The sequence below is a fragment of the Eschrichtius robustus genome, chromosome 12 (genome assembly GCF_028021215.1).
Source record: "Eschrichtius robustus isolate mEscRob2 chromosome 12, mEscRob2.pri, whole genome shotgun sequence".
Taxonomy (NCBI): Eukaryota; Metazoa; Chordata; class Mammalia; order Artiodactyla; family Eschrichtiidae; genus Eschrichtius; species Eschrichtius robustus.
Window position 1 is genome coordinate 426,425 of NC_090835.1, and position 14,440 is coordinate 440,864.

The 14,440-nt window shown below is 47.7% G+C and overlaps 1 protein-coding gene across 1 annotated transcript in view; it reads right to left on the reverse strand.

The window, feature by feature from the left end:
* TXNRD3 (thioredoxin reductase 3) overlaps nucleotides 1-14,440 on the reverse strand; it is a 42,183-nt gene that overhangs the window by 3,668 nt on the left and 24,075 nt on the right. The window contains exons 10-13 of the mRNA XM_068557844.1: nucleotides 14,024-14,116; nucleotides 8,019-8,095; nucleotides 7,018-7,174; nucleotides 3,886-3,993 (exon numbers count right to left, since the gene is read on the reverse strand). Coding sequence (XP_068413945.1) covers nucleotides 3,886-3,993; nucleotides 7,018-7,174; nucleotides 8,019-8,095; nucleotides 14,024-14,116 — 435 coding nt within the window. The remainder of the gene's footprint in view (nucleotides 1-3,885; nucleotides 3,994-7,017; nucleotides 7,175-8,018; nucleotides 8,096-14,023; nucleotides 14,117-14,440) is intronic.

A 14,440-nucleotide genomic window follows, 5' to 3' on the forward strand; every position in this document is an offset into this window, starting at 1 on the left:
TGTGGGGCTGAGACAGTAAAGAAAGCCTTAGGTTCTGCCCTCCACCAGTTCACACACCTCCTGTGAGGTTCATATTCAAACCAAATCTAGGAGAAGCAGAAGCCACAAGACAGTCCAGCCACCCGCGGTACGAGGAACACTGCCTCCGCCACCTGAAGGCCCCCCTCCCCCAGAGCCCAGGGTACCTCGAAGGCTCCCAACCCGCTCAGGCCTCAGGGGCGGACCACACACCGTCAGTCCCCTCATCCCCTCGGGGCGGCTACACGTCCCGGTGGTCCTCCGCCTAATCACCCACACAGAAGGCGGTGGATCTGTGTGCACTGCCACGATGAGAATGTGCTCTCAACTATCCCCTGCAGCGGAGGGATTTAAGTACTGGTTCTTTGTTCTTTAACAGGATGATGTATTTTACAGTTGGAATACTGTCTTTATTGTTTTTATAACAATGATACAAGGTTATTAAAAGAATAACACAGTGCAGAGAATTACAAAGAAAGCGGGAAAAAAATCCCACTGCCCAGAAATAACCATTTTAAAAGTTAAGGAAGCATCAGTGGTTAATGCGTACGTAGTTAAAATGACATTTTTATTTAAAACACACCATAGTCCACAGCTACTTGTAACAAAAACCATTAGATTTAACATGAAACATGTCTATTTAACAGGAGAGAAATAAACTCTTCCTCACATTTTAATACAAACCTGTCAATCTCTGTGGCTATTAGGAACAGAAGATAAATGCTTCTTCATCTCAAGATAGTATTCCTAAAATACACCCCTAAGGTTAAGAAAAGAAATGGTGCAAACTCCAAGGTTTTAAACAGGATTTCTGAAACTGCAAGCTCCTGGCTTTCATGCGCCCTGAGCCCCTGCACCGACCCCTCTTCCCACACCCCTCCCGCTCCTTTCCTCGTGTGTGTTAGGTCTGTTTTTCCTCCTGGTACTTGCAAGATTTTACTTTAAGTTTCTGATCCTTCTGGTTCAAAGTGGGTGTGAAGTGTGGACCCAACTTCGTATTTTTCCTGAATGCTGTCCCCTTAGACTCCAGCACCCTTAAATGAACGTCCTTTCCCACAGATTTAAAATACCACCTTTACCACACGTTAATTCTTCTAAGCGCTTGAATCAATCTGGGCTCCAAATTCTGTCCCACTAATCTTTCTGTCCACCTGCGTGCCACTCCGGCACAAGTCTAATTACTGTAGTTACAGGATACATTTCAGTCTCTGACAGGACTGGTCTCCCCCGAGTACTCTCCTTATTCAGAATCACGCTTGGGAATTCCCTGGTGGTCCAGTGCTTAGGACTGGGTGCTTTCACTGCTGAGGGTGCAGATTCGATCCCTGGTCGGGGAACTAAGATCCCACACGCCGCGCGGCAAGGCCAAAACAAACAAACAAACAAAATCTCCCTATGATTGTCTTTCTTAAAAGTTTTAATTTTTTAATCAAATTATACACAATAACTGCAAATTTTCAAAGCTCTGTCATGAACCCAGCCACCTGGGCCGCCCCGGTGCCCTCTTCAGTCAGTCAGCACAACCACCTGCACCTCCTGCGCGCGGTCGTTCGCGCCCCGTGCTTCTACACAGCACGCTTACGCTGCACTTACCCGACTCCCCTACGCTCGGCTTCACTTACTGACTCGCCCTATTGAGGAGGAGGATTTAACTCGTTCCTCCCCGGCCCCTGCACTCTCCTCCCCACCCTCCCAATTATACTCAAATTTGTAGCTAGATCATTGGCGGTGTTTCCTTTACTAGGTAGAAGTTATTCACAGAGAAATGGGCATCCACACGCAAAAGAATGAAGTCGGACCCCTACCTCACACGTGTACAAAAAATAACTCAGAATGGATCACAGACCCAGATGTAAGAGCTGAAAACTGTAAAACTCTTAGAAGGAAAAACATAGGCATCAATCTTCACGACTTTGGATTAGGCACTGGTTTGTCAGAAGTGACATCAAAAGTGCATGTGGCAACAGAAAACAAAAAAGACATATTGGACTTCATCAGAATGAAAGATTTTCGTGCTTCAAAGGGCACCATCACGAAGGTGAGAAGACAACCCACAGAAACGGTGACCATTTTTACAAACCATCCCTGTGGTGTCTCACTAAGATCTGGATGTACGTTTCCCTGGTGATTAATGATACTGAGAACTTTTTCATGTGCTTATTGGCCATTTGCGTATGTTCTTTGGAGAAGTATCTATTCAGATTCTTTGCCCTTTAAAAAATTGGGTTATTTGGGGTTTTTTTATTGTTGCGTTGTAAGAGTTCTTTAGATACTCTGCATACAAGTTCATTATCAGACAGATGAAAGTCCACCGGACTTAACGGCATGAATTTTGTGAACAAATTAATCTTTCTTCTTACGCCGTCTTATTGTTTCTACCCTCATCTTCTTTTCACCTGAATTTCCTCATTTAAAAGAAATTATATGTGTATTTATGAGAGGCTTCCTCATTCCTCTTTATAGTTGGAATATTAAAAAAATACTAATAAATCAAATTTTCAGTCCTGTAAAATGCAGTAAATAAATGTACAGACTAGGTGAGTTGATCTGCAGTGAGCCTTAGGAAAGAGACCTTAAAGTAACTCCACAAACCTGGGAACCCTTCCTACAGAGACATCCCTTTATCTGGGGTACAGCCTCCTGCATCCTTCCTCTCACGTGCCTGCAGAGCTTAATTTCTCATTGATCTCAGAAAGTTTTAGAACTAAGTGTTAAATCCATAATTGTTACCATCACTTTTCCAAGACCCAAGTAAAAGTTCAGCACTGCAAATGGGTGGTTCATTATTACCAGAAGTGAATTATAAACACTGATCAAATAATGTCCTCTAAAATGGAAATTTCTCATTGGAAACACCACCTAAAATCGCACCATCTGTCATCATTCTGGTCCCCCACCCCGGAAACATACAGGAGCGTCTCAGGAAGTCATTCGGCCGTTCAGCGCAGGAGCCTCGGTGCTGTGCTTCAGAGGACGCCCCGTAACCAGGGGAGGGCCTGCGACTTCAACTCACCTGCTTCAAACGGCGAGCAGTCCTCAACCTCTGACCCTTCTCACCTCCCCACCCCTCCTGTGTGGGGAGGAGGTGCAGGGAGAAGCCACCTGAACCACCCGCTTACGAGGCGGTTATGACCAGACGGGCAGGGGTGGAGGGAGGGTGAGAGCACCTTCGGGGCGTCTGAGGAGCCCACAGCCCCAGCAGGCCGACAGCCCCGGACCTGCCTCTCCCCTGAGCCTGCAGGTGGCGGAGGGTCCCGGACCAGGTCCTGCCTGAGTCCGGCTCCCGTCACGCCAAGCGGGAGGGGCTGGACGGCAGACCCGGCCCGGACCAGCGATCGTCCCTCATAATTTGTAATTGAGACGAGAAACAGTGAGTCAGTCAGTTCCTCCAAAGACCAGAACTACGGGTGAACTCGGAGCAGGGAAGGGCCACATTCTCCCGCTACGTGCATTTCTGTTCCTAAAGGGTCAGCACTGCCCGCGCACGCGCACAAACTCCCACCAGGAAGAGGAGGAGCTGACACGCCTCCCAGCTCCTGGTTCCCACCCCTCCCCAAGGCCTCAGACACTCCCGCGCCCCCGAAGGTCGCACGGCGACCCTCCCATAAGCTTCCTCAGGCAGACGCCTGTTGCTGTAGCTCGGAGCCCTGATGCCCACAGCATATGTCCTTCTTTCCCCAGCTGTGTAATTATTACAGGTTGCTACAGACAGGGTTTACATGATTTCCAATTTTCCTGAAGTAGGAATACAATTTCCTACAATACAACCATTACGGTAACTCGCAAAACTACAAAACAAAAAGTGACTGAAGACAAACCGTGGATTAAAAGAGAAGGTCTGAACATGCCAGAGTCACACCACCTTACTTCCAGATTCTCCTTCCGGTACACTTCCACGGCTTTCTCCTCCGCGTACCCGCAGCAGCCGTACTCCAGGGGCGTGAACACCACGGTGGGGGCATTAATATAGTCACACTGCAAGAGAAACCAGTCACGGTCTTTTACTTTGTGGTACTTTTTACAGCGAAAATCCATACGACGCACATTTGTAAAAGGAAGATCAACAAGCACGGTCCCGTGCAGGTGACCCTCACTGCCACCGTTTCAGGGAACTGAGTCACTGAGCAGACGGGCGCGCCCCGACTCCAGGGCAGGGGCCACGCACTGCCATTGCACCGGGACCTGGGCCACTGCAGCCGTGCACATGACCGCGCCCCTGCAGGGATGAGCGGAGAAGCCGCTCAGCCGCGCAGGGCAGAGTGAGCGGACCAGCCCGCCCTGGGGAGACGGCCATGCGCATGGAGGGCCGCCACACCGCGGGACCCGGGGACGGGACCCTTCAGGGCCCTTATCAGCCTGGGACAGAGCACAGGAGGACATCACGGGAAGGCTGCAGACGCTGAGCCCCACACGCCGTCCCCAGCAGCCCTGCATCCCGGGGCGCGAGTGTGTGCACAGGTGCACGCCTGTCTGGAGACTGTGACAGCGCAGAGAGAAAGCGTGTGCGGGGCTGAGAAAGGGGGCGGGCAGAGCCAGAGAGGAAGGCCACTGTGCTGCCCGCCCACAGCTCCTCAAGGGCAGCGGTGCCCACCGCACGACTTCCCCCACCCCGCCAACAGCTCACAGGTGACTAGCTCAGGGGAGACTCCAACCCAAAGGGAGCGACCGGCCACCCGCACTGCATGAGGAAAAGGGGAGCTCCGTCCATCAAATTCTTCCCTTTGTAGGATATGAACAAGAGGCGAAGGGAGAGGCCCCCAGGGGTGAAGCCCCTGGGTGGTGGCTGGACAGGAAGAAATGCTCAGCCAGAGTGGGAGCCAACCAGGAACCCCACCCTTTCGGGGCCCAGAGCAGCCTGGAGCCCAGCCCCACCCCAGCCTGGTTCTCCCTGCAGGTTACCGTGGGATCCTCACGAGAAGCCCCGTCGACGTGACGGCCTGAGCGAGGCGCTGCTCTGCGGCCCGAGAGGAAAGCCAGTCACACACCCCCGGGCGTCCCTGCACGCGGTGGACGATGTGGGCACCGCGCACCAGCCTGACCCTCACCTTAGGCCCCGACACGTCGTGTTCCACGACCCGCCAATCACAGACCAGCCAAGCATTTGTTCTCTTTTTTCCAGCGTGGCTACAGAAGCGCACAGAAGCGCAGACGGCTGTATGCAGCAGTGCCTGACCCTCCTAGGTCCTCGCATGCTCATCGATCTGGCCATCAACCCTGCCTCCCACGGCTTACAGGGGACGCCTCATTCTCAGCAGGTGCTTTTCTCCTGCTCCGTGTCAACTGAGGAAAACCAACAGGAAACTCCCCAGCTTCCCCTTTCACCTAAAGCACGCCCCACATCTTCAACTCCGACCTGCACCTGAGCTGGGCCGCACCTCACTCCACCTGCAGCCTTCCCTTCCGCCCTGGTCCTCTGACCTCCCTCTGCACACGCGCTGCCCTGTCTTCTCACCTCTCCGCCCACGGCCCCTGGGATCCGCTTCTCAGGACCTCAGGCAACTGCTGTGCTTCCTACAGCCCAGTGCTCGTGCCCTGGGGAGGGGACAGCTCCCCATCCGTTCGCACCCCTGCCCCCGCCGAGGCCAGCAGGGCCGCGGCCCCAGTCACCCTGCACCCACCCACGCCTCCGTGTGCCCACGAGGTCTGCACACACGACCTCGCTGGGCACCTGGTGGTGAAACACAGCACAGGGAGTTCCTTACGAAGAAGCCGGGCCCCAAACATTCCACCTGAACCTACTCATGCAAAGCATCAGAGAAACCAGGACGTGAGACGCTCTGCAAGAAGAGTAGCCTGGATCCGTCAAAAAAACCCGTCATGAGAAATAAAGCAAAGAAACGGGTAAATAGAGGCAGGGGCTCTGGCGGATTAAAAGAGACCTAAGAGCTTGAAAAGCCAGATGAGCCGGGCGGTGCGCACGTGTGCCCACGGGTGACGTGCTTTGCTCACGTCCTCAGCACAGAGGTGGAGCTGTGGTCATGGAGGGGAGCACCCTTGTTCCTAGGGGACGCTGGCTGGAAGCGTTTTTTGGGGGCAGAGCGCCTGCCACTCACTTCCAGAAGCTCAGCAAAACAGTCTTTGTGTTGAATATCCACATGCTCGGAAATGCGGGCGGTGGGGGGGGGTAGTGAATGGCACGGCATTAACACCTGAACAGTCCGGGCGGGAGGTCCATACAGGTGATTGTTACTAACCTTTCTGCAGTTTAACACCTTTCTGAATAAAACGCTGGGGGACATAAAGGTTCCTTATTGCGGCCTCCCAGATTTTTGATGATCTGGCACCAGATTAGCTCCCAGACTCTTCCTTCCCAGCTGTGGGACCCCCTGCTCTGCCGGCACACGCCAGGCCTCTCTCTGCACTGAGGCTGGGGCAGCACAGCAGGCCCCCTGATCCCCCCCCACCACCGATGCGGCCTGGCCACCTCCCCCGCCGCCCTCATCTGCCAGCCGCGCACGGGTCCCTGCTCTCCTGACGCGCGGGGCTGGGGGCTCCCGAGACCACCCTCGGCCCCGGCAGACACAGCCTGCAGAGCAAGAGGCTCGTCTGTGACCAGAGACTGCGGGAGGCGGGGAGACTGCAGGGAGCGCCGGATGCGCCATCAGCCGTGCGTCGGCTGAAGCAGAGCCCGGAGCCCGGAGAAGCGGGGTGGCTAGACCAGGCCCACAGGCTGAGCAGGCGCAGAGGCCGGCCCCTTCCGCCCCAGGCCACAGGGCCCTGCCACCCGGGACGCGTTTCCAGACCCCTCCAGTCAGAAGACAAGGCGTCCCTGCCTGGGCGCCCCCCACCACCCCGGGAATGTCACCCAGTACAATGGCTTGCACGTTAAGATACTCCTAAGATATTTATTTAAAACCATCAGTAAACGGTACGGAACTGCAAACGGTTTAGGGGGAAGCTTCCCCAGCAACACAGGCACACGGTGCCACCTGTACTGATGGTCCTCAAATCATAATTTTGATTTAGACATTATCTCAGGAACAGCAGTAAGAAACTTACCTTTTCTAAACGGCCCCCAAAAAGCCTTCGAGCCAGCAGCTTGCCTGCCTGCACGGCGACGGGCGTGAGCTCAGGCTTACCCTCCACGACGTCCCCGACGGCGTAGACGTAGGGCACGCTGCTCTGCTCCACGTCGTTCACTGGGATTTTGCCAGTCCTGTTACGTTTGGAAAGAAGAAAGATATTGCGACCGACGCTGCACTGCTGGACACGAACGCCTGTCCAGGAAAAGACTGACTCAGAGAGAAAGACCCCGCTAAGCGCTCGGGCAACTCTGTCATCAAGTGTCTGCGGGCTCAAACAACTGGGGCACCTGCGGCTCCTGAAGAAACACCCTTCTGGCTGGAAAACCAGGCCCACTTTCTGGGTGCCAAAGTATCTCTAGATTCCCCCAGAGTCAAACCCATAGCTTTGAAATTTTTCTCTCTGCCTGATCAAGGACATACAAATTCAGTCTAAATCACAGAAAGTAGGTGAACACATTCCCACAATTTTTGTTAAATAACTGTTTAACGCATGAGATATTTAAGGAAAACATGAAGAGTTATCAACTGATTAATGAAAAAATTGGTAATACAGAGCTGGCACAGTACTTATAAAGTAAATTTAAAGCATCGAAACTTTGCATGTTAGTAATTAGATAAGAGTCTCCAGGAGGTGATGTGTAGAAACGCCGTGCCCTGTGCAGCGCTGGGTCTTGCCCCGTGCAGCGCTGGGACTTGCCCCGTGCAGCGTTGGGTCTTGCCCCGTGCAGCGCTGGGACTTGCCCCGTGCAGCGCTGGGTCTTGCCCCGTGCAGCGCAGGGTCTTGCCCCGTGCAGCGCTGGGACTTGCCCCGTGCAGCGCTGGGTCTTGCCCCGTGCAGCGCAGGGTCTTGCCCCGTGCAGCGCTGGGACTTGCCCCGTGCAGCGCTGGGTCTTGCCCCGTGCAGCGCTGGGTCTTGCCCCGTGCAGCGCTGGGTCTTGCCCTGTGCAGCGCTGGGTGGTGACGCCCGGGACTCACTTCTCATTGACTTTGACACCAATCTTCTCCAGCCCGATTTTCTTCGTACAGGAGTCACGACCAATTGCTAACAAAACCTACATTTAGAGAGAGAGCAAAAACAAATGATCAATATCAGGAATGACAGAGGCAACATCACTATGGATCCTTCAGACATTAAAAGGATAGTAACAGACTATTATGAACACCCTAAGCCAATAAATTTGACAGTTTAGACAAAATAGATTCCTTGAAAGACAGAATTTACCAAACTTGCACCCATACAAGTCTGAATAACCCTACGTCATGGGCTGCATTGTGCCCCTTCCCCAAATTCATGTTGCAGCCCTAACCCCCAGAACCTCAGAATGTGACTGTATTTGGAGATGGGGCCTTTGCAGAGGTGATTAAGGTAAAACAAGGCCATTAGGGTGGCCTAAACCCAGTCTGACTTGTGTCCTTACATAAGAAGAGGTTTTTGAGACACACACAACACAAACTGAGGGGTGATCACGTGAGGACACACGGAGAAGGCGGCCGTCTACACGCCCAGGAGACAGGCCTCAGAGGAGACCAGTCTACTCACACTTTGATCTCAGGGGTCTGGTCTCCAGAGCCGAGAGAAACCCCATCTAGTGGCACTTTGTTATGCCAGCCCTAGCAGACTAAGGAACTCTATACTCATTACAGAAACTGAATCCACAATGTATAAACTTCCCATAAATTAACTCCAGACCCAGGTGACTTCATCGGTAGAGTCTATGGAACACTTAAGAAATAACACTAAGGACTTCCCTGGTGGCGCAGTGGTTGAGAATCCGCCTGCCAATGCAGGGGACATGGGTTCGAGCCCTGGTTCAGGAAGATCCCACATGCCACAGAGCAACTGAGCCCGTGTGCCACAACTACTGAACCCAAGCTCTAGAGTCCATGAGCCACAACTACTGAGCCCACGTGACACAACTACTGAAGCCTGCGCGCCTAGAGCCCGTGCTCCGCAACGAGAGAAGCCACCGCGATGGGAAGCCCGCGCACCGCAATGAAGAGTAGCCTCTGCTCACCACAACTAGAGAAAGCCCACGAGCAGCAACGAAGACCCAATGCAGCCAAAAATAAATAAAATAAATAAATAATTTTTTTTAAAAAAAGAAATAACATTAATGATACACAAACTCTCCGGGACACAGAAGAGGGACCACGTCCCAAGTCCTTTGTAGAAGGCCGGCACAATCATCTGACACAGAATCAAACAAGGGCAGGAAAAGAAAAGAAAATTAGAAGCCAGCACTCCTCATGAACATAGATGCAAAATCCTTAACAGATGTCAGCAACTAAAATAGAGCAACATAAAAAAAGTGGGCTTTGTCCCAAAAATACAAATCTGGTTTAACATACAAAAATCAATCAGTGTAATTCACCATATTAACAGAATAAAGGAGAAAACAACTTAATCATCCCAAAAGATGTGGGGACAGCATCTGACAAAACTGAACACCCTTTGAGGATTTTAATAAAATCCTCAGCACACTCAGAATAAAAGAACACTTCCCCAGCCTGATAAAAGGTATCTGCAAAAACCCGAGAGCTCACATCCCAGCTGTGATGAAAGACAGCCTCATTGCTGAGATGGGGGACTCTCACAATTTCCATTCAACACTGTTGTGGATGTCTTAATCAGTGTAACAAGGCAAGAAAAAGAAATAAAAGCACACAGACTGGAAAGAAGAAACAAAACTGGTGTTTTATGCAGAACAAATCCTAAGGAGGTCAATATACAAAAATCATTTGTATTTCTATGTACTACCTACTAACCACTGAAAATTAAAAATTTAAAATACCATTTACAGTAGCTTAAAAATATGAAATACTTAGAGATAAATTTAACAAAATACATGAAAGACCTTTAGAGCAAAATGACAAAAAGCTGCTGAGAGAAACTAAAGAACTCGCAAATAAATAGAAAGATATATGAGGTTCGTGTACTGGAAAAATCAATGTTGTTAAGATGTCAGTTCTCCCAAATTCATCTACATAAGCAATACAATCTCAATCGAAATCCCAGCAGGATTTTTTTTTTTTTTTAACAAATTGGAAACATGGATGGACCTAGAGATTATCATACTAAGTGAAGTAAGTTAGACAAAGACAAGTATCATATGATATCACTTATATGTGGAATCTAAAAAAATGATACAAATGAACTTATTCACAAAACAGAAGCAGACTCACAGACATAGAAAACAAACTTATGGTTACCAAAGGGGAAAAGGTGGGGAGGGATAAATCAGGAGTTTGGGATTAACAGGTACACACTACTATGTATAAAGTAGATAATCAACAAGGACCTACTGTATAGCACAGGGAACTATATTCAGTATATTGTACTACTTATAATTGGAAAAAATCTGAAAAAGAATATATATATATATATATACACACACACATATATATTTGAATCACTTTGCTGTACACCTGAAACAAACACAACATTGTAAATCAGTTATACTTCAATAAAAAAATTTCATATGGAAAGGCCCTATGCAAAGTTAGAGAGCCTACCCTCCCTGGTCTAATACTTACTATAAAGCTTCAATGACCAAAACAAGTCAGAGAGGATAGAAACAGACCCACAGTTAAACATCACATGATCACAAAGGCACCAAAGCAATTCAATGGACAAAGGGAAGTCTTTTCACAGATGGCTCTGGGTATCAACATGGAAGAAAAAGAACCTCAATTCCTACCTCACACTGTAAACAAAAATTAGTTCAAGATGAATTACAGGCTTAAACATAAAAGATAAAGCTATAAAGCTTCAGGAAGAAAATGCAGAATATCTTCACAACCTCTGGGTAGAGCACACAGAGAACTTTAATCATAAAACAAAAATTTGATAAATTGAACTTCAGCAAAAATTTAAAACTATTGCTCATCAAAAGATGCCATAAAAAACTAAATGGGCAACTAGATGGGAAGAAATATTCACACACATACATCTGAAAAAGGAATGTACCCACAACACACACAGAACTCCTGCAATTCCAAATAAAATTCAATAACCCAACCAAAAATAGGCCAAAGACTCAAACAGACACTTGATAAGGGAAAATATTTAAATGGCCAAAAAACACATGAGAAATCGCCAAACATCACTGTAGTCATTAGGAAGATGCAAGTTAAACCTATAACAAGATTCCACTACACGTGCACTAGAGTGGCTTAAACAAAAAAGTCGACAACCCCAGATGTTGGTGAGGCTACAGAACAACCACAACTCACGCATCCTTGGTGTAAATATAAAATGAGACAATCATTTGGAAGCTGTCTGGCAGTTTCCCCAAAAGTTAAACACAGGAAGTCCCCAATGACCAAGCAATTTCACTGCTAGGTATTTACCCACAAGAAAGGAAAGTGTGTGTCCACAGAAGGCCTCAAGCAAGAACCTTCACAGAGTTTTCGTCACAAGAACCCAGCTGCAAACAGCCTGGCATCCCTCCACAGGAAAGTGAGTGACCTGTGGTACATTCAGACAATTCATATGGTGAAAAGAGCCAGCCACTGATACACGCCACATGGATGGATCCCGAGTCAGACCCCGAGGAGCACGTACCACGTGGCTCCACATCGTGACATCTAAATAGGAACAACTGGTCTCTGGTGACAGAACCAGATCAGGGTTGCTTGGGGTAAGGTACTGGGAAGGGGTGCAAGACAGCTTTCCGACTCCACAGAAATGCTCTGTTACTCTCAAAGGAGTGTGCATTACAGAAACACGTACACTTGTCAAAGCCAATTGAACTGTGCCTATCACTACATGTAAATGATACATCATTACAAAAATAAACAATCCACAATTTTAGATATTTTGCACAACTTTATACCAATACATTTGATAACTTAGATGAAACAGACTAATTCTGAGAAAATATAACAAATCAAAAGTTGATATAGAAAAAAGTAGAAAGCTTTAAAAGGTCCGTTGACTGTTAAAGAAAACTGAATATATCTTCATTGAACATTCTAGGCCCTGGTGGTTGCATCAGTGAATTCTATCAAACATACAAAGAACTAATTCTAATATTACTAAATGCTTCCAGAGAACACAAAAAGAAGGAACATATTCCAAACTTCTTTCATGAGCTAGAATAACTTTGATACCAAAATCTGAAAAGTTCAGTACATGAAAGGAAAATTAGAAGCCAGTACAATTCTTGAATATAGATGCAAAAATTCTAAATAACCAAATCCAACAATATATAAAAAGGACCATTACCAAGTTGGGTTTATCAGGAATACAAAGTTGACTGAACATTAGAAAACCAATGTAATTCAACACACTAACAGATTAAAGAAAAAAAAAATCATTAACAGCTACAAAAGAAACAATCTTACAGCTAAATATCCACTCCTGACTTTTAAAACAAACAAACAAAACCAAAATAACAAAAGAAACCACTTAGCAAACAAGAAATAGAAAATGATTTCTTTAGCGTGATTAAGAATATCTACCCAAACCCTATGGAAAACCTTACTCTATAACCATGAAACAGTGAAAGCCTTCCTTCCGACCCTGAAAACAGACAGGAGCGCCTGGCTCTGCATTTCTTGTTAACACTGCACTGGAGGCCATGGCTGGTGCCCTTGTGCAAGAAAAAGGAGGAAAGGGAAACAGTTGAAAGGAGGAAGCAAAACCCTTGTTATGAACATGTACAAAGAAGACCCCAAATAATATAAGGATACATGACCAAATATGACTTTAGCAAGCTTACTGAATACTAAATCAAATCACACAAATCAGCAGCATTTCTATATATCAGCAACAAACAGTGAAAGACAATGATATTTTTTTCAAAAAACATCATTTGTAACTATACAGAAATACGTAAGTACCTAGGAATAAATCTAACAGAAGACCTTCTTGATGTCTACAGAGAAATGTACTAACTTTGTTGGGAACTATGACAGATGGCTTAAGTCAAGGACAGATATACCATGTTCATGGACTGGGAGACTGGATACTGCAAAGAAGTCCAGTGTTTCCAACTGGTTACGCATCCACCGCAATCCTAATCAAAATCTGAACAGAGGCTGATTTTTATTTTTGTTTTTGTTTTACATATTTTTGGCTTTGGTGAGGCTCTCCACATTATCTACTTTTAATTGAAAAGAATCATGTTATAAGAGTGTGTAGGGCTTCCCTGGTGGCGCAGTGGTTGAGAGTCTGCCTGGCAATGCAGGACACACGGGTTCGAGCCCTTGTCTGGGAGGATCCCACGTGCCGCGGAGCGGCTAGGCCCATGAGCCACAACTACTGAGCCTGCGCGTCTGGAGCCTGTGCCCTGCAATAAGAGAGGCCGCGACAGTGAAAGGCCCGCGCACCGCGATGAAGAGTGGCCCCCACTTGCCACAACTAGAGAAAGCCCTCGCATAGAAACGAAGACCCAACACAGACAAAAAAAAAAAAAAAAAAAGAATAAAGGCAAACACATTAAAAAAAAAAAATAAGAGTGTGTAAAACATAAGTGTACAGTTTATGTTAAAGGTATAAACTACAGTTTACAAAAGAAATGGTCTCTAAATATCATCAGTTTAAATTAGAATTGTTGCCACCCAAAAGTCCATGGACTAGTCACGCTGTTTGGAGATTTTACATTGTTTGTTTTTGAAAATATCTTTATTGTTGTTTTGATTATAAAATATATTCAATGTTTATTGCAAAAATATTCAAATGCAGAAATGTATAAGACATCTAATTCCCCAGAAGTAAGCACTAGAAGCAGTCAGGTACACCTGCTTCCAGATTTTGTTCTCTGCATAGTCACACACACACGTATGCTTTACCATCGTATGCTTCGTGTACCACTGAAAACTATCAAATGTCAACAGCACAACCACCTTCCATATGTATCAGACTCTCAGGAAGAATCAAGAAAAGAGTTAATGCTGGTATAATTTTCCCATAAGTTTCATCTGCACTAACTTACGAGCGTGTTCATCCGCCCACCGCTCACACGACAGAAACTCACCGTGTTGTAAAGGCCCTCAATCATCTCTGTTCCTTCCGTAGATTGAGCCACTACCTTCAGCTTCCCGGGTGACCCCTTCTCCAACTGCTGAACCTGGTGAGGAGGAACAGTGCGAGGATTATCTCTACAGGTGACAGAAAATAGGTGGCCCACAGGGTGTGTGTACGTTTAGGTGTTTGGACAGAGAAAAGAGGGCCGCCCCAAGGGACAATGTGGAGGGAGAGATAAGGTGCTGGGTGGGTTAGTTGGAGACAACAGAAGGGGAGCCACGGAGGGATGCTTTCCAGGCATTGACTGAACAGATGGCGTGTTCCAGGGGACCACTTCCCGAGCACTGAGACAGGCCGGAAACACAGCAGGGAGTACATTCGGTGGGGAAATCAAGAGCTTTATTTCGTCTTGTTAAATTTAAAATGC